General features: G+C 50.9%; 1 protein-coding gene across 1 annotated transcript in view; it reads right to left on the reverse strand.

The window, feature by feature from the left end:
- Window positions 1–21959, reverse strand: part of LOC123357021 (heterogeneous nuclear ribonucleoprotein C-like 2) — a 33664-nt gene extending 11705 nt beyond the window's left edge. Inside the window, exon 1 of the mRNA XM_045000285.1 lies at window positions 21857–21959. Within this exon, the coding sequence (XP_044856220.1) occupies window positions 21857–21927 (71 nt within the window). The 5' untranslated portion in view covers window positions 21928–21959. The remainder of the gene's footprint in view (window positions 1–21856) is intronic.
- Window positions 21960–22444: the final 485 nt, after the last annotated feature.

The following is a 22444-nucleotide window of genomic DNA, read 5'->3' on the forward strand; positions in this document are numbered from 1 at the left end:
TCCAGTGTTTCTATTACATCAGCAGAAACATCTGAGACAAAGGAAGGGCTTGTGATTCAGACACAGGGGTGGGAATCAGGACATCTGAATTTGGTTCTCTTATAGCTCCACTGTATGATTTTAGAGGAGTCAGTTCCCATCTCATTGCCTCAGTTTCCCTCTCTGTATAACAGGGATAATGATCCTCACCTCACCCAGAAAAATGGTTTTGAGCTTTAGTTCATTCATGTTTGGAAAGTGCTTTGGAGACTCTTGGCTAGAAGGGGCTGGTGAAGGGCAAAGAATGAGAGTTGACACCATGGTTTAAAAGTTTGGGGGCCCAGAAGTGAGAATGTAGGAGGCTTCCGGCTGGGCACAGGTGTTACCTATCAGCTCTGTGTTCTTGGGGAACCAGGGTGCAGTACCCAGCCTATCTGACTCACAAAAGACCATCCCCTCCCCCAGCCTTTGCTTGAACCAAAGCTGATCAGAAGAAAGACTTACAAAAAGCAAGGAAAAGGCCGTGGGAGGCATCTCCATTAGCGACAGAATGGAGAACAGAGATTCCAAGGCAAGAACCGCCTAGAACTCTATGACCAGAAAACCAGGGAAGCAGTGCATGATGGGGGATCTCTGCTCCAGCTGTTAATGAACCCACACCTGCACACACCAAGCTCAGCAATTATCAGACCAGTTCTAGTAATAAATCCTTGATTGGTATCCAAAATACTGATGCTGCCTAATTGCATTGTGAGCTCCCTCCAAGGAACACCGCCCACAGCCAAGAATGAGCAGTTACTATTGTCTAGCCTGAACAAAACAACTCTGGTTTACTCCCTTGTTTACATATAAACAAATCTAGGGTTTTCCCTTGAACCATTGTTCTCTCCCTACAAAAACCCCCTACCCATGCTCAAGCAAGTGCTCTGATGCCTGGATCCAAAATCTGCATCAGTGCCACTGGGACGTCATCTTCTCCTGACCGACTGTGCTGGGGGCTCTGCCCGTCTCCAGCACTCAGCTACCACCAGCAATTGGGAACCCTGACCGGTTCAAGCTTCACGGAGTGGTGAGAACCCAGCACGTAGCCTTCTGACCCTGACTTGCGTGATCAGTTACAGTTTTCTAAACCTGACTTTTATAATCAAATTTAAGTTAGATGTAATATTATCACTGCTTTGTTTGTTTCGCTCCCCTTGTATGGTTATTACCTGGCAATAAATAATGTTCATGATTAAGCTGGTTGCTTCTCTCTCTCCCTCCTTCATGGGTGTTTTTTGGCTTCCTCATTCGCTCTGCAGCAACGCTCCTCGTACCTAAGCTAAAGATCCCTGGAGCGCCCAAAAATCCTGTGGACTTTGCTCATCAAGTTGGTTACGACCAGAACAATTGTAACGTGAAAATGGGGACAGGGATGTGCTGAACCTGGGACATCTGAGGGTGGCAGCTTGGAAGTGCTGCTCAACCCAGCCCACTGGGCCCAGGGACATACAAGGGGTCAGCTTGGGAGTGCTGATTAACCCGGTCCTCTCAGAGAGAGGTAGGGGGTGGGTGGGTGTGAGTGTGTGTGTGTGCGCGAGAAAGAGAGGGATTGTGGGGAACCTAGGTCCTGCAGGATAGCTCCATTGGGAGAGAACTTGCAGAAGTGGAGCTCCGCGTGAGGACACAAGTGACACAAGCAGTACATTGATAGAATTACAGAAACCCCCCCCCCCCCAATAAATAAGCAAGCCCCACAGTCACGGGCCAATCTGGTAACACAGGGGACACACTATCAGGAGAATACGAGTTGGGAGAGAACATGTTCCACTCCTCCACCAACCACCATGCAACAGCTGGCTGCAAGCAGGCAAAGCATTCACAAGAGTGAATATTTTTGTTGACTCATTATTCAGTTCAGAATGTGTTTTCCCCATTAGCAAGAAGTTACGCACCCTTGTGCAGTAACAATGGTTCTTTGAGATGTCTCTCCCCTATGGGTGCTCCACTGTAGGAGTGCGTGCGCCCCACACTGCTGATCGGAGAATTTCAATAGCAGTCTGTCCCACAAGCGTGTTACCTCACTCACCTCAAGGCTTGCCAGCATGTGCGGGCATTTCCCTCCTCTGTTCATTCTCTACCACAGAGTCAACTGGAGGGAACTCTGAAGTAGAGGGGAGGAGGGTAGGTCGTGGAGCATCCACAGGGGGACACATCTCAAAGAATCGTCATTAGGGCACAAGTTGAGTATCTTCTTCTTCAAGTAACGTCCCTATGGGTGCTCCAATGTAGGTGACTCCCAAGCAGTATCCACCACTGGAAGATGGGACCTTCGAGTCAAGTCTGATATAGACGACAGTCCTGCAGCACCGAACTGGGCGTCTGTAGCTGAATCACCCATAGTGCTATGCAAAGGTATGCACAGATAGAGATCTGCAAAGCAGCTAGCTGGGTGACATGGGGACCTTAGAGAAGGTGACTGACGAAGAGATTGACCTCATGGAACATGTGCATATTGAAGATGGGGGTGTTACCACACACAGTTGGTAGCATAGTCTAATACAGCCAGAGACCCACTTGGAGAGCCACTGAGCTAAGATTACTACACCCTTCGATCTATCCGCAATGGAGAGGAAGAGTTTCAGAGATTTTCTAAAGGTCTTTGTTCTGTCCAAATAGAAGGCCAAAGCTCTTTTCACGTCGAGCATATGGAGGATGGCTTCCCTGTTGTCCTCAGGAGGTTTGGGATAAAGGCCTTGGCTACACTTGAGAGTTACAGCGCTGTTAGTGGCTTTATAGCGCTATAACTCACTCCCCGTCCACACTGGCAAGGCACATACAGCGCTATATCTCCCTGGCTACAGCGCTGCTTGTACTCCACCTCCACGAGAGGAATAAAGAGTATAGCGCTGCTGCTGCAGCGCTGGGGTGCCAGTCCAAACTCGTATTTCCTCTATCCTGGCTGAAGTGATGGCAACGAGGAATGCTTTCTGAGTTAGTGAACAACAGGCCATATTCTCAACCAGCAGTCTAGTCAGTTCTTTTCATATTAGGTTGAGGTGCTGTTAGGGAGCAGGGGCCTGGGTTGTGGGAAGAGGTTTGCTATGCCTTTAAGAAACCTCTTCATAGCTGGGTGGGAGAGGATTGAGTAGCCTTGTACCTGCTGGTGGAAGGTTGCAACTGATGCGAAATGAACCTTCAGCAAGCTAATAGAGAGATGTGATTTCTTTAAGCTTAACAGGTGGTCTAGGACCACCGGTGTGGTGGCTGAATTAGGGGTGACCCCCTTGGGCTGGCACCTCTTCCATTTCTGAAGGTAGGTATGACAAGTAGTGCCCCTTCTACTGTGTAATAGCACCTCCTGTTCCTCCTCAGAGCAAGATGTTTCTATGTGTTGGAAACATGAAGGAGCCATGCTTTGAGTCGCAGGATCTGCAGATTGGGGTAGAGAGTGTAACCCTCATTCTGCGACAGGCGGTAGAGTCATCAGCAGACATCATGCCAGCTGCAACAGGTAAGGGTACCGCGTCTGCCTGTGCCAGGTGGGGATGATCAGAATGATCTTTGTTTTTTCCATGTTTATCTTCAACAGGACTTTCAGTAATAGAGGGACTGGGGGAAAGGCATAAAGAAGGCCTTTGTCCTAAAGAAGGAGAGCATCTACCATGGAGTGTCGTTCAATCCCCACCCAGGAGCAGTACTCTGCACATTTCTTGTTCTGGTGAGCAGCAAACAGGTCTATTACCAGCATCCCCTATTGTTGGAATATGTCATGTAGAATCACTGACTATCTCCCATTCACGGTCATGTGGGAATTTGCGGCTGAGACTGTCCGCCATCCTGTTGTGTATTCCCAGTAGGTACGTCTGACAAAGTGGGGATTTTCCCTTGTTATATTGTATGTGAGCCTATGTTTTGCATGAATGCTCTCTGTGCCTCAGTTTCCCTGTGTATTGCACCAATGTCTAGGCGGTGGAAATAAGGGTGTGTGACTTTTGTGGGGGCTGCTCCAGCTGCCTGCATGGATGCTATGGCTGCCCCTTCGTAACCTGAGACCCAGGAGGGGGATGCGACCAGATGACTCGAACAGCTTAATGGGACTAAATCAAGGGGCCCAGATAATCTTCATCCAAGAATATTAAAGGAACTGGCACATGAAATTGCAAGTCTATTAGCAAGAATTTTTAATGAAATCAGTAAACTCAGGGGTTGTACCATATGACTGGAGAATTGCTAACATAGTTCCTATTTTTAAGAAAGGGAAAAAAGTGATCTGAGTAACTATAGGCCTGTTAGTTTGACATCTGTAGTATGCAAGATCTTGGAAAAAATTTTGAAGGACAAAGTAGTTAAGGACATTGAGGTAATTGGGACAAAATACAACATAGTTTTACAAAAGGTGGATCGTGCCAAACCAACCTGATCTTCTTTGAGACGGTAACAGATATTTTAGACAAAGGAAATGCAGTGGATCTAATTTACCCTGCTTTCAGTAGGGCATCTAATATGGTTCCACATGGGGAATTATTAGTTAAATTGGAAAAGATGGCTCTGGGTCCCCTCCCCCTAAGATGGACATGGCTGAAAAATCAGTGATTTCTGTGATAGCAAACTCTGTTCTATGCTGTGTTCCTGTCGACTAATAAACCTTCTGTTTTACCTGCTGGCTGAGAGTCACATCTGACTGTGGAGTTGGGGTGCAGGGCCCTCTGGCTTCCCAAGGAGCCCTGTCTGGGTGGACTTGCTTGGGGAAGTGCACAGTGGGGATCACAGAATATCAGGGGTGGAAGGGACCTCGGGAGGTCATCTAGTCCAACCCCCTGCTCAAACCAGGACCAATCCCCAGACAGATTTTTGCCCAAGATCCCTAAATGGCCCCCTCAAGGATTGAGCTCACAACCCTGGATCTAGCAGGCCAACGCTCAAACTGCTGAGCTATTCCTCCCCACCAGCTATGGAAGCTTCTTGCCCTAGAGACAGTCTGCTCAGAGAGAGGAGGCTCCCCCAGAGTCCTGACTGGCTTTGTATGGAGTACTTCCAGAGCATCGCCCTGGTGACTCTGTGACTGTAGGTGGCTGATATTAGGACGTTATGGGAGATGCACTGGTTCCACAGCTTCAGTGGAATGAGACCTGGCGCCTCCCTGCTGGTTTATGTAATACATAAAGGCCAGGTTGTGCGTCATGACCTCCGTGTGCGTTTCCCTGATCAGGAGGAGGAAGTGAGCGCACACATTTCTGAATGCTCTGGGCTTGAGCAGGCGGATACGGAGGCCTGTCTCCACAACAGACCATGTGCCCTGTATTGTGTGACCACTGAAATGTGCTCCCCATCCTATGAAGGATGCATCGGGGGTCAGGGGAAGGGATTGGGAAGACTGAGCAAACAGGATTCCCGTACACACATTTCTCAGGTCCTTCCACCAGGCTAAGGCTTGCTTGACCCTGGTGGGCACTGATAGACGCTTGCCTATGTTGTCCCTGTTCAGCCTGTAAACCGAATCCAACCATGCTTTAAGGCAACTCATGTGTAGTCTGATGGGAGCAATTCCTGATGTGCCCAAGGCCATGTGCCCAGAAGCTGAAGGCAATGCCTGGCCGAGATATGGGGGCTGGACTGCGCTCTCTATCAATGAGGAGAGAGTGAGAAATCTGTGATGTGGGAGGAGCACCCTCGCCTTAGTGAAGCTGAGGTCAGCTCGTATGAATTCTAGCCTCTGTACCAGTGTTAAGGTTGATTTTTATTCGTTGATCTGTAGGCCAAGATTCAGAAACAGGTCCCATGTGGTCTGAGTGACTCGATGGGCCTCTGTGCAGGACTGTGCCCTGAGAAGGCAATCGTCCAGGTAGGAATAAATCATTATTCCCTGAGTGCGTACGTGAGCTGCTACTACCGAAAGGAACTTGGAGAACACCTTGGGGGCCGATGAGAGGCCAAAGCGAGTGCTCTGTACTGGAAGTGGTCCTGGCCTGGCCTGAACCTGAGGTAACACCTGTGACTTGGTATGATAGAAATGTGGAAGTATGCATCTTGAAGATCAAGGGCCGAGAGCCAATCTCCTTCCTCAAACGCTGAATGATCACTGATGGGTGACCGTCTTGAATTTCTGCACTTTGACATATCGGTTGAGTGCTCTGAGGACCAGTATCGGTCTCCAGCCTCCCTTTTATTTTGGTGTCAGGATGTAGCAAGAGTAGAAGCTTTGCTTCTGAGGTGCACAGGCACAGGTTCAATAGCTCCTACTCTCAGGAGATGGTTTACCGCTTGACGTAGTGAACTCTCATGAGAAGGGTCCCTGAAGCAGGATGGGGAAGGGAGGAGAAGTAGATGGCATATCTATTCTGGATGATCTCCAGCACCCACTTGTCAGAGGTTACCCGTTCCCAGATGCTGCGGAATGGGGCAAGGCGGTGTCCAAAAGGAGGAGTGGGGTTTCCCAGTGTAAGGTGGTGAGGAGTGTTCGTCTCGACCAACCCGTCAAAACTGCCACTTGGAGGTTAAGGGGTCAGATGAAGACAGCTGTGGTCCTGATTGCTTTTGCTTAGGGAACCTTGATTTCTTTCTCTGTGGCTCATAAGATCCCTGTGATGAGCACTGAGGCGCGTGCTGCTATGACCGGGACTTAAACAGCAGTTGAGGGCTGTATTTTCTCTTGTGGGCCAGCATGTATCCCTAGGTCACCCAAGAATCCTTCAATGTGTGAAAGGAACATCTGTCTTTTCAGTGAACAGCTTCATTCCCTCAAAGGGAAGGACCTCCACTGTGGGTTGGACCTTTTTAGGGAAGCAGACAACTGCAGTCATGAGGCCCTTCTCATAATCATGGCCGCGGAACTTGAACATGCTGCCATGTATGCCGCATCTAATGCAGTCTGGAGAGATGTTTTTGCAACCATCTGGCCCTTGTTAATTATGGCCATAAATTGGTCTTTGTGGGAGTCCAGGAGCTGATCAATAAAAACCTAGTTTCACATAATTCTGGTAGTCATATTTGGCCAACAAAGCCTGGTAATTAGCCACCTGGCACTGAAGAGTGGCTGATGAAAATGCCTCTCCGCCAAACAGATCCAAGCCTTTCCCGTTTTGGGCATACGGGGTGGATTTAAACTGGTACTGGCAGCTCCTAGAATTAACTGGATCCACAGTGATGGAATTGGGAGGCAGGTGGGAGAATAGAAATTCTGTGCCCTTCGCCAGTACATAACACTTTTTGTCTGCTCGACTGCATGTCAGTGGGACAGACACAGGGGTCTGCCATATAATTCTTGCAGGATCCAGGAGCACCTCTCAGCTGGGAGGGCCATTCTGGCAGAGGTAGAAGAGTGGAGAATGTCCACCAGTTTGTGGTGAGGCACAGTCACTTGGTGCAGCTGTATTTGCAGGGCTTCTGCCACACTCTGAGCTAAGTCCTGGAATGACTTAAAATCATCCACCATGGATGGCAGTGGGGGCATCACCCCTCGTCAGGTGAGGACAATGGGAGACGAACTTGAAGGGTGTCTTCCCTTTCTGCTTCAGCCTCAACTTCCTCCCCCAGGTGCTCAGGAGGTTCCGAACCTTTGACGTCCCAGCTGAAGGAGGGTGCCTCCTTGCCTGCTGGTACACCACGCTCGGGGTCTGGGAGGCTTGTTGCCTCTGGGCCCGCCAGAAGTCCCAGTCCAGCCCTTGAGGATAGGGGGCTGGTGCCTGGTACTATGGCTGCCCAAACCATGGAGGTTGAGGGTCCCTGATGAAATTGGGATCCCTATGGAGGGTAGGATGAGCAGTGGGAACCCAAGTGCTCTTGCTCACTACCTGACTCTGATGTGGAGAAAGGTGGTGCACGGCATAGAGATGTCATTGAGACCAATGCTCTGGGAGGACTCGGCAGCGGAGCCCTGGTACTGCGTCGGACACAGAGATCCATGGCACACTGGAAATCCGCTGGCGTGGATGGTGTCGGTACCAGTTGTTGTCAGTGCCAAGAAGTCTGCACCGATGGAATTGGAGAGACAGACCTAATCGTATGGTCCATCAGTGCCACTTGCACCAGGCTGCATGGCAGCGCTTACCTTGGGGGAGGGGCTCCCTGGTTCCCACCAGCATGTCCCTGCAGCTCCTAGGCAGAGGAACCGGGGGCTCTGCGTGCTGCCCGCACCCGCAGCTCCCATTGGCTGTGGTTCCCAGCCAACAGGAGCTGTGGAGCCGGTGCTTGTAGCAGGAGCAGCACACGGAGCCCCCCTGGCTGCCCCTCCCCCTAGGAGCTGCAGAGCCATGCCAGTCGGAGCCAGGCAGGGAGCCGGCCAGCCCCACCAACCCCCCGCCCCAGCGGGGGTCCCGGGCCCCGCCCCGCCACCCTCCTCCCCCCCCAGCACCAGGGGGGGTCCCGGGCCATGTGTCACTGCCCCCTCAGCACCCGCGGTTTTAGTCAGGGGTATATAGTAAAAGTCATGGACAGGTCACGGGCCGTGAATTTTTTGTTTACTGCCCGTGACATGTCCACGACTTTTACTAAAAATACCTGTGACTAAAACATAGCCTTAGCCGTGAGCTACCCCCATCAGAACACATCTGCTCCGCTGCTGAAGGACACAGGGAGCCTAGCGCTACGCCACCCTTCCGCCAGAATTAGCCTGGTGGGCCCCTGAAACTCAGGAGAGCAGGTTCAGTTCCTGTCTGTGCCACAGAATCCCTGTGTGACCTTGGGCGAGTCACTTAATGGCACTGTGGCTAGTTCCGAATCTGTAAAATCGGGATCATAATCCTCCTGTTTGGTTAGATTATTTCATGTCTCTCACAGTATCGCAGCTGAGGTCAGGGCCCCCTGGTGCATGGCACCGTACAAACACATTGCAAGAGCCAACGCGCTGACAGACTAGACAAGACAGAAAGGAGGGGAAAACAAAGGCGGAGAGAGAGGAAGTGACCCACCAGGTCAGGGCACAGGTGGGGCTCAGTCCCAGTCTTTCTCCCTACTTACTAGGCCATGAGAGGGAGGAGGTTAGTCCTGCCTCTGCCCCCAACTCGATCGGTGATCCTGGAAAGATCACTGTGCCTCAGTTTCCCCATCTTAAAAACAGGCATTGGCTGCAGACAGGTGGTACCAGTGAGCTAAGAGAAGTTTTTCCATCTCTAATTACTATGAGTCTATTAGAAGTCGCTGCTCACAGGGCCTGGGAGCTGGTTTTAGGAGCAGTACACAAGGAACTATTTTTATGGCTGAAATCCCAACTGGATATCCAGGATCCCTGATCCTTCGTGGGCCGTGTCACCCATTGACGGCTTCCAGTGAGAGACCCTCGCCAAGTCACTGGGCGATGCTCTGGAACTACTCCATATGAAGCCAGCCACGACTCTGGGGAAGTCTCCTCTCTCTGAGCAGACTGTCGCCAGGGCAAGAAGCCTACAAAGCTTCGATCTTCCTGGGTCTGGCCTCAGAGCATTCAGCCTCCCCTTCTACACCGTGCGCTTCCCGCAGCGAGTCTACCCGGGTGGGGCTCCTGGGGAAGCCAGAGGGCCCTGCACCCCAACTCCGCAGTCAGCAGTGACTCTCAGCCAGTCGGTAAAACAGAAGGTTTATTAGTTGACAGGAACACAGTGTAGAACAGAGCTGTTACAGACACTGTGACTTTCAGCCAAGTCCATCTTGGGGAGTCCTGGGCCAGATGCCCTGGACTCTCCCTCTCCTTCTTCCAGTGCCCCACAGCAGACTGCCCGCTTCCAGCAACCTGACCTCTGACCCGCCCTTTGCTCCTCCTCCTGGTCTTTGTCTTGCTTCCCGCATAGAGTCACCTGGTTGCATCCCCCTCCTGGGTCTCAGGTTACAAAGGGCACCAGTCATAGCATCCGTGCAGGCAGCTGGAGCAGCCTCACCTGCCCCAGAGGTCTCAGCCAAAGTCACCCCCCCCACCCCATTCCCACCAAGGTACTGGTGCAGCACACAGGGAAACTGAGGCACACACAATAGTCATGGAAAACAGTAAAACTCACATAGGCTCAGTTAATAAGACTCACATACAACATAACAAGGGAAAATCCCCACTTGGTCACACAGGCCACTGGCCCCGTGCGGCAGGAGAGGCAGCCTCTGCACTACAGTGCTGCTGAAGCGCCTGCACCCAACCACAACGCATTAGGGGAAGCTTGAGAAGCCAGGACACAGTGTTCCAAGGTCAGAGCAGGATAGTGCCAGGGGCTTATGCGGGAAGGACTCTAGCCCACATGCTACAGGCGGCCAACGAGAGCTGGAATTCCCAGCCAGCAAGGAATCTTGGAACATGTGAGCTCACACATAGCAAAACAAGACACCTTCCATTGCGCGCATGTGCACACACACACCCCCACGTGTAGCTGGGGAATTCAAGCAACAGCTACAAAACACAGCCAGGAATCCGAGAAGGCTTCCTCTTTCGTTTCTGCAAACCACATGCCTCAGGCTTATGGGCCAAGGGCGTTCTGCCCCTGGTCCCGGTCCCCATTAGACTGAGCTGTTCTCTCCTCAGGCCCTGTGGCCCCTCCTCGAGAATTTAATTCCAAACCACAGTTCAAAGCGCTTCCAGCAGGGGGAGGGGAAACACTCTCCCAGCCTCCCCCTCATCTGCGTACTTTGGGAGGGAAACGTCTGAACAAGAGTGGGGTCAGAGCCAGACTATGCTGCACCCAACAGAAGAGTGGTTCCAGATCCAAACTCCCCACAGACCAAGCCCAAGCCCCCAAGGTGAACAACCCCAAATTCTGGGACGTTCAGCTCAGGATCTTGAATTCTGGCATTCAGGGGGTGAGTAAGACAGGAGAGTTGACACACTGCAAGCAGCTGGTGGCTCTGTAGCTCATTCATTCTGCAGACACCTTTGTAAGAGACGGATCCCCTCCCCACACTGACCCATCCCCTCTCCCTGCCCCTGCTCTGCTGCTTGGCTCTCCAGTGGCTCTCCTGACCAAAGGCGGTGCATGGCATCCTCTCCCCAGCATCCAAAATATCATTTGAAACAAACACCTTGGACTGCTGATGAAAATCAAGGCGAAGGAGTTGGGGTGAGCCCTATGAGCTGCACAGCCATATTTCAGCAGGAAGATTTGACATGTGACCTCTCCAGCATCCCCCCTGTAGTGGCATCCAGTTGGGAAAGGAGAGTCCACCAAGGCCATAGAGAGAGCTGTGAGATTCCACTACAAAGCGAGTGTTTCTGGCCGTAGCGAAGTGTGCTCTGAAGTGGCATCCAACCCCTGGGACCCTTTCTTCACTACCTTGCCGAGCTCCAGCCCCATCAGACGCAATGGGGAGGGAGGTCCAGGTTGTGCACAGGGCTCATGGCATGAGTTTGGGGCCAGATTCCGTGAACAGCTGTGATGAGATGGGAGAGCTCAGACAGGGAGAACAGACAAAATGTTACCAATGAAAGCTGCAGGGATCTCGGCTCCTCCCACCGAGCTGTAGGGTGGGATGTGAAGACGAGCACGTTCTACTGACGCTGCCGAGGCGGCAGAATGGTCTGATCCAGGGATGGGCAGAGAGCCACACACTCCACTCACACCCTTTGGTGGGTTGTCGTGGCTGAGGAGGAAGCGGGCCATGCTGTCTCAGGGCAGCGCAGCAGAGCAGCAAGTCCCGCAGTGGCATCACATGCACTGGCCTGCCTGTGTTCAGCTCCCTGATTTCGGGAAGGGGGACAAGGCCATGCCCTCGACCTGCCTTTGTGCTGGTCCCCACTGCCCCTGTTTGGTAGCCCCTGGGCACTGTCCACCACAGCCAACCAGGAGGGAGCCTGCTGGGACCCACCTCCCTCTCTGGCTCCAGCAGGTGCGGGCTCAGGGCAATAGGAAAAGTCACCACTTGCCTCCTTTCACAGTCTTCTGCTTGGTGCTGGCAGAGCCTCTCACCCGTCCCTCCCTCCGGGCAGAGATGGTGGTGCGGTCTCCTCTCTCGGCTGGCGAGCCAAACAACATGTCTAGGGGCCAGCTGCAGCCCCTTGGCTACCCGTTGCCCATTCCTGGTCTCATGGTTAAATGACAGAACTAGGTAGCTGGGGGCTGGGTCCCAGACTTGCTGTGCGACCTGGGCAGGCTTGTGCTGGCCTCGCTCTGTGCCTCAGTTTCCCCACTTGTAAAATGAGGAATAATGATATTTGTCCTTGTCAAATGCTTTGAGACCTTTGTGTGACAACAGCGACGTAAGTGCCAGATGTTATTACCTTGGCATTTGGGCTGGACCCCGAGACTTCCACGAAAAGTGTCAAGGGGACCTCTGATCACCACAAGTGGGGACGACCTTGCCCAGAAGACAGCATCTCCAACAGTCCCTAACAACCTGGGGTGGGAGCAGCTGGTTTGGCTCTAGCTCCAAGGGGAGAATCATCATCGCCCAAAGCCCTAGCGCCCAGCCTGGCGTACGTACCGCAGCTCTGGGGCACTGATCAGCGTGCTCTGTAGCTGATAAGCACTGTGCATTGACCAAATGCACCGGGGTGGAGGGAGCGGTTGGCTCCCCTTCCTGCCTTGCTCAGAGGACGTGGCTGGTTCTGGATTTCAGGTCGCAGGAGGCTGTGGTATTTTAGAGGGTTTCAGGAATGGTTCATGCTGGTCGGACAGACAACAATAGTAACAGCCCTCCTTTTAAAGGCACAGTGCAGCAGCTCTTTGGCAGCAGAGGGGAGAGCAGCCGCCAGGAATGCAGGAAACACTGCCACTGCTGCTATTGTTTGCACCTGGAGTTATTTCAGGATTCTTTGTTCAGGCCCTTTTGTTTTCCAAGTTTCCATCAGGGGGATCTGCTGCTCCCTTCTCTCTCTGGCCTGTTCTTATAGGGACAGTCAGGCCTTCAGATCCACGCCTACAGCATCCAGGCCTGCCAAAAACTCATGTCCTGCCTCTGGCAATGTTCTCCCAAGAGGCTGAAGGAAAGGGAACACGGGCTCATGGTCAGGGGCAGCCTGGGATTTAGAGAGTTCTGGCCACCGTTTAGCACTTTATTTGGAGGCTAGAGTCACACAGGAGGGGAGCGAGTAGCCTGGAGCTCCTGTGCACTCCTTCTGGCTACCCCGTTCTCTACAGCGCCTCCTGCTAGCACTTAGGCATCAGGCTCTATTAGCTTGATCTGCTATACCAGGGGTAGGCAACCTATGGCATGGGTGCCGAAGGCGGCACGCGAGCTGATTTTCTGTGGCACTCACACTGCCCGGGTCCTGGCCACTGGTCCGGGGGGCTCTGCATTTTAATTTAATTTTAAATGAAGCGTCTTAAACATTTTAAAAACCTTATTTACTTTACCTACAACAATAGTTTAGTTCTATATTATAGACTCATAGAAAGAGACCTTCTAAAAAGGTTAAAGTATGACTGGCACGCGAAACCTGAAATGAGAGCGACTAAATGAAGACTCGGCACAGCACTGCTGACAGGTTGCCGACCCCTGAGCTATACCATCTCCTACTTTGCCTCCAGCCGTGTGGTGTGACTGAAGAGCCAGACCTGCATCAGCATTCCCTCCAGCAGCTGCTGCTGAGAGGGGCTGGGACTGGATTCCCTCACTCTGCAGAGCCTCCTGTTGGGGAAGCCCAGGAGCAAATCAGTTGCTAGAGGGCTCCATCCGTGTGCACATGCTTAAACCCTCTGCAGGATCGGGCACTCGGCGCTTTGCAGGATAGAGCCCAGAAAGCCCATCGGGAGCTACACAGTGCAGCCATGTAACAGTGACCAAACACTGCTAAAAGGAAGTGAGATGGGACTGGAAGCTCCTTAGAAACTGCAGCTGGAGATCACTGCCTGGAGACCAACAGCCTAGATCAGAATCCCCAGGCAGCCAGCCCCAAAGGGAGCCCAGTCAGAACACACAGGCCCTGGGTTTGTCACATCTGCATTCTTAAGAGGAAGGTGGTGACTTTCCAATAATCTCTGAGGCTGGAATAAGAACGAAGCCGTGAAGGCTAAAGAGAGAGACAGAGAAGAAGGTGGCGGAGAGAGGGTTAGGCTCCCAAGGGATAACAGAGGGGGACAGGGAAAGGAGAGTGTCAGGATGAGAAAAAAGGGGTTCTGACATTGGAGGAGGAGTTCTAGGACACGGACAGGGGCCTGCACAGAGTGGGTTGATTTAACTCACCAAGTGGAAAGCCTCAGTGTAAATCACTGATTTTAATCAACTTTTCCATTTGTACTTTAGCTATTTTCTAAAGAAAAATGCATTCTCACTGGTTGATATAACCATTAAAACATGTTGACTTACAACTAAATAGAGCCTTTATACTAGATTTAGTACATATTTTTGCTGCCTAAGAGAATATATTATAACTATATAGATTTATTTAAGCAATGATATAGCTTAATATTTTCAGATTCTTATTAATGTACAGTTTAGTAGATTACAAAATAGCAATGATCTATTGCTTATTTACTAGATAATTAACCTTTTGTTCATGGTCTGTGTCAAGCTGCATTAGGGTGGTAACTGGAATTTAATTAAACACATAACAAACCCTTAATACAGTACATGACCTATTATGCCACATTTATAAAGTTTGACCTCCAAAATTAGGTGTTTTCCCCGAATCTTTCTTTATACAGAAAAGCAGTTTTTTTTGTTTTGTTTTGTTTTTAAAAACAGAGATTCCTGGATTTAGCATATTTATTTTTTATTTCAGTGTTTTAAGAGTTTATAGTAAGTTTTAGCCGTAACATACTTTGTATTAAATTCAGATTTCATTTTAAACAGGTTTATTGTTAAAAAATTATTATAATTCAAATATCAAAATGGAAAAAAAATCAATTTATATAAAAAATCCATTTGTTTTTAAAAGAAATCATCAATTTTTGTCCACCCCGCGTCTGTGACATGGTTACTGGGAGGCATCGTGATCTCCCTATGCACACGACTCCTGCTGACTGGCAAAGCGCTTTCACAGCCCTCCCTTGCATCCCAGCAAGAGCCATTGGTGCCCCCAGCTCTGCAATGGCAATGGACAGCCGGAGTGATTTCACTTCCGGCTGGAGGGGTGGCCAGTGAGGACTCTACCCTAGCGTCAGCAATCTAAGGTACTGACTGTGGCAGACTACATGGCTCTGGGAAGAAGGATAAAAGAGTTTGGGGTGCCAGTGGAGTTCTCGTCCATCTTCCCCGTTGAAGGAAAAGGCTGGGCAGGGACCGTCAAATCGTGGAAGTAAATGTGAGGCTACACAGGTGATGTCAGTGAGAGGGCTTTGACTTCTTCGACAATGAGTTGATGTTCCAGGAAAGAGGATTGCTGTGCTGGGATCGGCTCCATCTGACATTCTGATAAGTTAGCTGGAGAAATGAGGGCTTGACGGAACTCACATTAAGTAGATACATAATTGGTTAAACAACCACGAACAAAGAGTAACTAGTAATGGAATGATGTCAGGTTGGAGGGAGGTCTCAAGTGGGGTTCCACAGGGCTCTGTTCTGGATCCGGTGTTGTTTAACATCTGTTTTAATAACCAGGATGTAGGAATAAAGAGCATACTGATCAAATGTGCAGATGACACAAAGCTGAGGGGGGAAAGCTGCCAACACTTTGGAGGATAAAGCTAAAATTCAGAGGGATCTTGATATATTGGGGAAATGGGCTAAAGACAACAAAATGAAATTCAGCAAAGACAAATGTAAGGTGCTACACTGAGGGAAGAAAAACCAAATGCACGAATACAGAATGGGGGATAACTGGCTTGGCAGCAGCACTGCTGAGAAAGATCTGGGAGTTGTGGTGGATCACAACCTCAACATGAGTCAGCAATGTGATGCTGCGGCAAAAAAAGCAATTGCCATTTTGGTTGCATTAACAGAGGCATAGCATGGGAGTGACAGTACCGCTCTACTTGGTGCTGGTTAGGCCTCAGCTGGAGTAGTGTGTCCAGTTTTGGTCACCAATGCATAGAAAGGATGTGGAGAAACTGGAAAGGATCCAGAGGTGAGCGACAAAGATGCTCGAAGGGCTGGAATGCAAGTCATATGAGCAAAGGCTGAAGGAACAGGGTAGGTTTAGTTTGGAAAAGAGGAGTGTGATGGGTTGGATCACAGAACCCCCCTTGGGAGCTGCCAACTGATGTGCCAAGACTACTTCTGCCCCTGCTTTCCTGCCCCGTCAGCTTAGGACATCAGTGCCCTGCCTGGTTTGAGCCAGACCCAGGTGTGGATCACGTTCAACAGCTGCAGGCTTACCGGAAAGCAGCTTACAGAAGTGTTCCTCCCTTTAACACTCAGATGCCCAACTTCCAATGGGGTCCAAACCCCAAATAAATCCGTTTTACCCTGTATAAAGCTTATACAGGGTAAACTCATAAATTGTTCGCCCTCTATAACACTGATAGAGAGCTATGCACAGCTGTTTGCCCACCCAGGTATTAACACAAACTCTGAGTTAATTAGTAAGTAAAAAGTGATTTTATTAAATACAGAAAGTAGGATTTAACTGCTTCCAGGTAGTAACAGACAGAACAAAGTTAAGTCACCAAGCAAAATAAAATAAAACATGCAGATCTATGTCTAATCAAACAGAATACACCCTTAGAGGTGCGTCAGTAAGTTTTTCCCTCAGACTGGACACCTTCCAGGCCTGGGCACAATTCTTTCCCCGGTACAGCCCTTGTTCCAGCTCAGGTGGTCGCTAGGGGATTCCCCATGATGGCTGCCTCTTTTGTTCTGTTCCATCCACTTATATCTCTTTTGCATAAGGCGGGAATCCTTTGTCCCTCCCTGGGTTCCCACCCCTCCTTCTCAATGGAAAAGCACCAGGTTAAAGATGGATTCCAGTTCAGGTGACATGATCACATGTCACTGTAAGACCCCCAAGCCTTCATTCCTCCCAGCCTGACTCACAGGAAGGCCTGGCTGCAAACAGAGCCATCCACAGTCAGTTGTCCTGGTTGATGGGAGCCATCAAGATTCCAAACCACCATTAATGGCCCACACTTTGCATAATTACAATAGGCCCTCAGAGTTATAGTTCATATTTCTAGTTTCAGATACAAGAGTGACACATTTATACAAATAGGGTGACCCCATTCAGTAGATTATAAGCTTTGCAAGGATACCTTACAAGAGGCCTTTTGCATGAAGCATATTCCAATTACATTATATTCACTTATTAGCATATATTTATAAAATTATATAGAGTGCAACGTCACAAGGAGATTAAGAAGGGACATGATAGTGGTCTTCAAATACTGAAAGGCTGCCATAAAAAGATGGAGAAACATTGTTCACTCTTGCCCCAGAGAGCAGGACAAGAGTCAATGGGCTCAAACTACAGCACAGCAGATTTAGATTAAATATCAGGAAAAACTTTGTATCTGTAAGAGCAGTTGGCCAATGGAACAGACACCTAGGCAGGCTGTGGAAGCTTCTTCACTGGAGGTTTTCAAAAGGATGATTTAGACACAACAAATCTTGCATCTTGACAGAGGGTTAGATTACATGACCCTGGGGGTCCCTTCTAACCCTGTGGTTCTATGATTCTATCACACTGGCCAGGAAAGCCCGGCAGGCCCCTCGCAGCACCATGCTGAAACACAGGTCTGGCAGCAAAGATAACAGTGCAGCTTCCCAGGCCGGAGCCTGGCAGCAATTCCGTTTGCTGTGTGCTTAGCTCACAGCTGGCTGGAGATAGCACCCATAGAGTGCGAGCTTGAAGTGTACAGAAAATCCACCCTGTTGCCCCTGCCTAGTCCTCCCAGATCTGCCACCCAGTAAAGCACCAGCAGCCAATTCATTTTTGTCAAAAAAAAAAAAAAAATTAAAAACTCCACCCCCTCTAATCTGCTCCCCAGACAATGGAGCTCTTTGTAATCCCAACTCTGCTTTGTCAAGCTGGCAGTGAAACAGGGCAGAACCCGAAAGTAGCTGCCTCTCCTCAAGCACGCCTCCGGGCCATTTCCTCTGTGCTCGCTGTACCACGTTCTACTTCCCAAGCAGCCTGTATCCTTGAGAATGAACAAGCACAAGCAAAACAGGATTCTTCAAATGGAAGGATATGTTCCCTCCCTCCCCTCACACAGAACCTAGCCCTGCTGTTGGAGCGGCAGCATCGCTGCAGCTGAGCTGGACAAAAACTGTGAATAGATCAGTCCTCCTGGCTAAGCACTGGGGTTGCTGTCAGCCAGTTCCTGCAGTGGTAGAAGTCTCACCTGCAATGCAGGAGGCCTGGATTCGATTCCTAGCTAATGCAACAATGTTCCCCCTCCCCCCGCCCCGCAGAGTATTCAGCTTCATGCTGTCAACAGCATTAACCCCCAGAGAGCAGTAAAACAACCACATGCTTCACAAGTTACACAACAGGCAAACTATACTGTCTGCCTGACTTAGCTAGGGAGCCCCAGGGGCAAGCCTGTCTCCCCCTGTAGGTATAATGGCAAGCGTCCTGGGCGACTCTCAATACATAATAATGAATCAGTGAGAGAGGTCTGGAGGTGTAGGCAGTGCACCTACACCCCTAAAAGGCCGGATGTTTCTCTGGGCTCCCTAAGAACAGAGAGGTAACATGCACGGGCTAGCGGCTATGTCAGGAGAGCTGCAAGGGTCGGAGTGTCCTTCCATATGAATGGAGGGTGCGTTCGTATGGAAGGACACCACTCTGTACATAATGGTAGCCAGCGATAGGATTTACGCACTGTATAACAATGGCATCTAGAGGCCCCGTGCCAGACTGGGGCCCCATCACACTATGTACTGTACAGGCCCGACTCCAAAGAGCTTACCATCTGCAGAGGTGAGCCCTGCATAGGTGGGAGAGGAAACAGAGGCGATTACTCAGCAGCAGAGCCATATGGGTCCCCACAACTTGCCCCACTGAAATGCAGCATTATGAGCCACTGGATGCGGCATGAGCCTGGATTCTACTCTTGGTTCTGACTTGATTTGTGGTCTTGGCCAAGTCCCTTGGCCTCCCTCTCTGACTCAGTTTCCTTATCTGTGCAAGGCACTGCAGAGTGTTACCTGCCTCTGTAGTGCACTATAAATGAGCCATGTTGTGAGCAGGACAGTGCTCCTAAAAGCAGGGTGCCCCAGACGCAATAAGCTGCAGATGGGGGGCGAGCAGCAACAATGGATCTCATGTGGCCAGGGATGTCCCCTCTTTGCCTTCATCCCTTCATCCCAGCAGGCTGCGACACCATCCCCATGGCAACTGACAGAACAGTTAGTTCAATGCACAAGCGCTCTCTAGCAAGATTGCCAGCTGGCAGTGTCCCTCCTGCTCCACATGCTACCTTCCCCAGATCCAGGCCCTGCTCCTTAGGGAGAGTGCTGACTCACCGCAGTTTACTCGGCAAGGTCAGCGGCTGCCCAACTTGCCTGTCTCCATGCAGGGGAGTCGAGCCAGGCTGTCTTCCTTCCCTCACTGCTCCAGTTACCCGTGATGGTTGCAAAAGGCAAGGTCTGTGCTTTCGCGTCCCGCCTCAAGGGCTCTGTTATGCCACCTCCATGCTAATGTGGGAAGGATGGATTGGCTCACGAGCAGAGAAGGGTCCCAGCCCCAACTAATTACCCACTGCCTGAGGATGCCTGGATCCAGAATTTCAGTTCAGCCCCTTACAAAAAGAGGAGTTGACAGATTCAGAGGAAGATCTGGCCCCAGATCCCTGGGGGCTGGCCAGTAATGAGGGCATGTGTATGAGTGCGGAGATGGAGCAATAGCAGATTCTATTACAATTCAGGGTCCAGAGTGGACTCTGCAGATGGTTAAGCCAGACACACGAGCAAGCTGAAGTGGCTGGGAGCCAAATTAGCATGGCCTTCCAAGAGCTGGTTCTCAAGGCTGTGCCTTGAGAGTGGATCAAAGCTCCTCTTCCTTAGTTGCAGTTCTATACTAGAGATGGGCAAATCTCAAAGTGTGGAGCTCAGGAGCTGTGAAATGGACCCAGCAGTATAGTGCCCTGGATCTAGAAATCCACGATGGTCTAGAGTGATCTGGAAATGCTCTAGACTCAGATGGAGAACTCTAGATCAAGATACCGGAAGTGCTCTTGAAAAATGGCTTACAAACAGCTCTCAGTGTCGGGCCCTCTGTACCCCTCCAGCATAAGGCCCAACGACATGGGAGGGAAAGGTAGATGCTTTGCTATGGTTTCCACCATATGGTGCTGGCCACCTTGGGAGGCAGGGTACTGAATAAGATGGCGGGTGCGAAAGCTGTAGATCTCTTGAGATATCTAGCTAGACTTATGTGTAGTGCTGGGGAAGAGCCAGTGGTCGTGGTACATGTAGATACCAATGACATAGGGAAGGATAGGAGAGAGGTCCTGGAGGCCAGCTTTAGGTTGCGAGGTAATATAAATATAAAATCATGACTAGTGTGGAGAAAGTAAATAAGGAAGTGTTAATTATGCCTTACCATAACACAAGAACTAGGGGCCACCAAATGAAATTAATAGGCAGCAGGTTTAAAACAAACAAAAGGAAGTATTTTTTCACACAACGCACAGTCAACCTGTGGTACTCCTTGCCAGAGGATGTTGAGAAGGCCAAAACTATAACAAGGTTCAAAAAACGACTAGGTAAATTCATGGAGGACAAGTCTCCAGGATGGGCAGGGATGGTGTCCCTAGCCTCTGTTTGCCAGAAGCTGGGAATCGGCGACAGGGGATGGATCATTTGATGATTCCCTGTTCTGCTCATTCCCTCTGGAGCACCTGGCATTGGCCACTTTTGGAAGACAGGATACTGGGTTAGATGAACCTTTGGTCTGACCCAGTATGGCTGTTCTTATGACTCTGGGTCTAAGCTGGTCTGGCAACACCTGTGCTCCTCAGTTCAATCCCCGGCAGTTTCCTCAGAGGGACCAACATCTCTAGGAAATCATTTTCAAGGCTGGGACAGTGAATTTCAACATATTATTTCTAAAGCAGATTAACCTTTAGAGCTCCTAATTTCTATTGAGATGCAGCCTTCTGACAGCTATGGAGAGTAGTGCGAGGAAACCTCCCCTTCCCCGCAGGAGAGCAGTGCGAGGAACCCCCCCCCCCCCCGGGAGAACAGCACAAGGCCCAGGAGAGCAGCGTGAGGAAACCGCCCCCGCCCCACCCCACCCAGGAGAGCGGCACGAAGAAACTGACCCCTTCCTCCCGGGGAGAACAGTGCAAGGAAACCATCCCCCCCTTGGGGAGAACTGAGTGAGGAAACCATCACCCTCCCCCACAAACAATGAGAGGAAACTATTCCCCCCCGTCCCAAGAGAACGGTGAGAGGAAACCATCCCCCTCACGTCCAACCCAGGGAGAATGGTGCAAGCAAACCACACACACACACACACCCCAGCGCAAAGAATCCGCCCCTACTGTGCCCAAAGCACCAGCTCCCCAGGGAGCTCAAAGAGAGTCTCCGTCACTCAGATCCCCCGGCCAGTAGAGGGCGAGGCCAATACAGTGGGTGTAGTAGAGGATCATGGGTAATTAGGACACTTTATCTGAGATTTGAAAACATGAGGCTGAGTTACCATGAGAGCAGGCTTTGTGCCATTGCTGAGAGCCATCATGGCGTTTCAGCAGGTCAGCAGGCCTCCCCATCTCAGCTGGTACACCTGCCACCCCACCCCTTCCACCCCCCCAGTGGGACGCAATGCATTATGGGAGTCACCTGTGGCTCGACTAGAGATGTCATCCAGAGGCCAGAAGAGAGTGAGAGTTGAATGCCCTGCCACCCAAGGGCTGGGCTGTGGTGGGGTGCAGGAGGCCCTGTGGGCTATGGGAGGAGAACCTGGAGGGAGCAGGACCTGGCTGAGTGAAGAGCTGAAGAAGATGGGATATGGGGAGGAGGGATGGTGGGAGAAGAGAGACCATCGGAGTAGAGGTCTTGTCTCACGAGAGACCCTCTGAGGCTCTCCCGACACTATTGAGGATAATCCCCAGGCCCAGAAGCAAGCACCACTCAGCACAGCACCCCCACCCCCACCAGACCACAACGTGCCACGCAGACTCACTGGTAGAGGGTGCCGCCATGCTGCCGCTTCTGTCCAGGCCTGGCTCGGCTCGGCTTGGGTTCTCTGGCCATGTCCAAATCTAGGGGAAGAGACAGCGGGGGAGTGAGACAGGGCTAGGAGCGGGGATGAAACGGCCAGTGGAAAACAGAAAGGAAGGGGGGTACGAGAAGAAATAGACGTATATTGCCTTAGAGTTGGGGTTCCAAAAACACCTCGGGGAGCTGGCAGCCAACACCCACTGGCTCTCAGGAACCACCTAGGCGCGTAACTTCCACTGATTTCAATGGAACTCAGGTGCCTAAATGCCTTGGAGGAGCTGGGCCCTGGCTCCTTTAGGCACTTTTGGAATCTTCTTATTGTTTTCAAGCCCCCCGCCCCGTTTCTGAATGTGATCCACAAGCAGCGAGAACCAGAGGAGTGATTCCAGTGACTGACTGACTGACCTCCAAGGCAGCTCTAGCACGTCACACTTCCAAGCACTTCACAGTGACTCCCTCATCCCCTCACCCCCCAAGCAGGTCAGTCAGTATCCGAGGCACAGGGATAGTAGAGGCCGCATTTTGAAAAACAGCCTCTGATTGGTGGGGG

The sequence above is a fragment of the Mauremys mutica genome, unplaced genomic scaffold (genome assembly GCF_020497125.1).
Source record: "Mauremys mutica isolate MM-2020 ecotype Southern unplaced genomic scaffold, ASM2049712v1 000211F_np12_subseq_1825588:1871113_obj, whole genome shotgun sequence".
NCBI classification, from domain to species: domain Eukaryota; kingdom Metazoa; phylum Chordata; order Testudines; family Geoemydidae; genus Mauremys; species Mauremys mutica.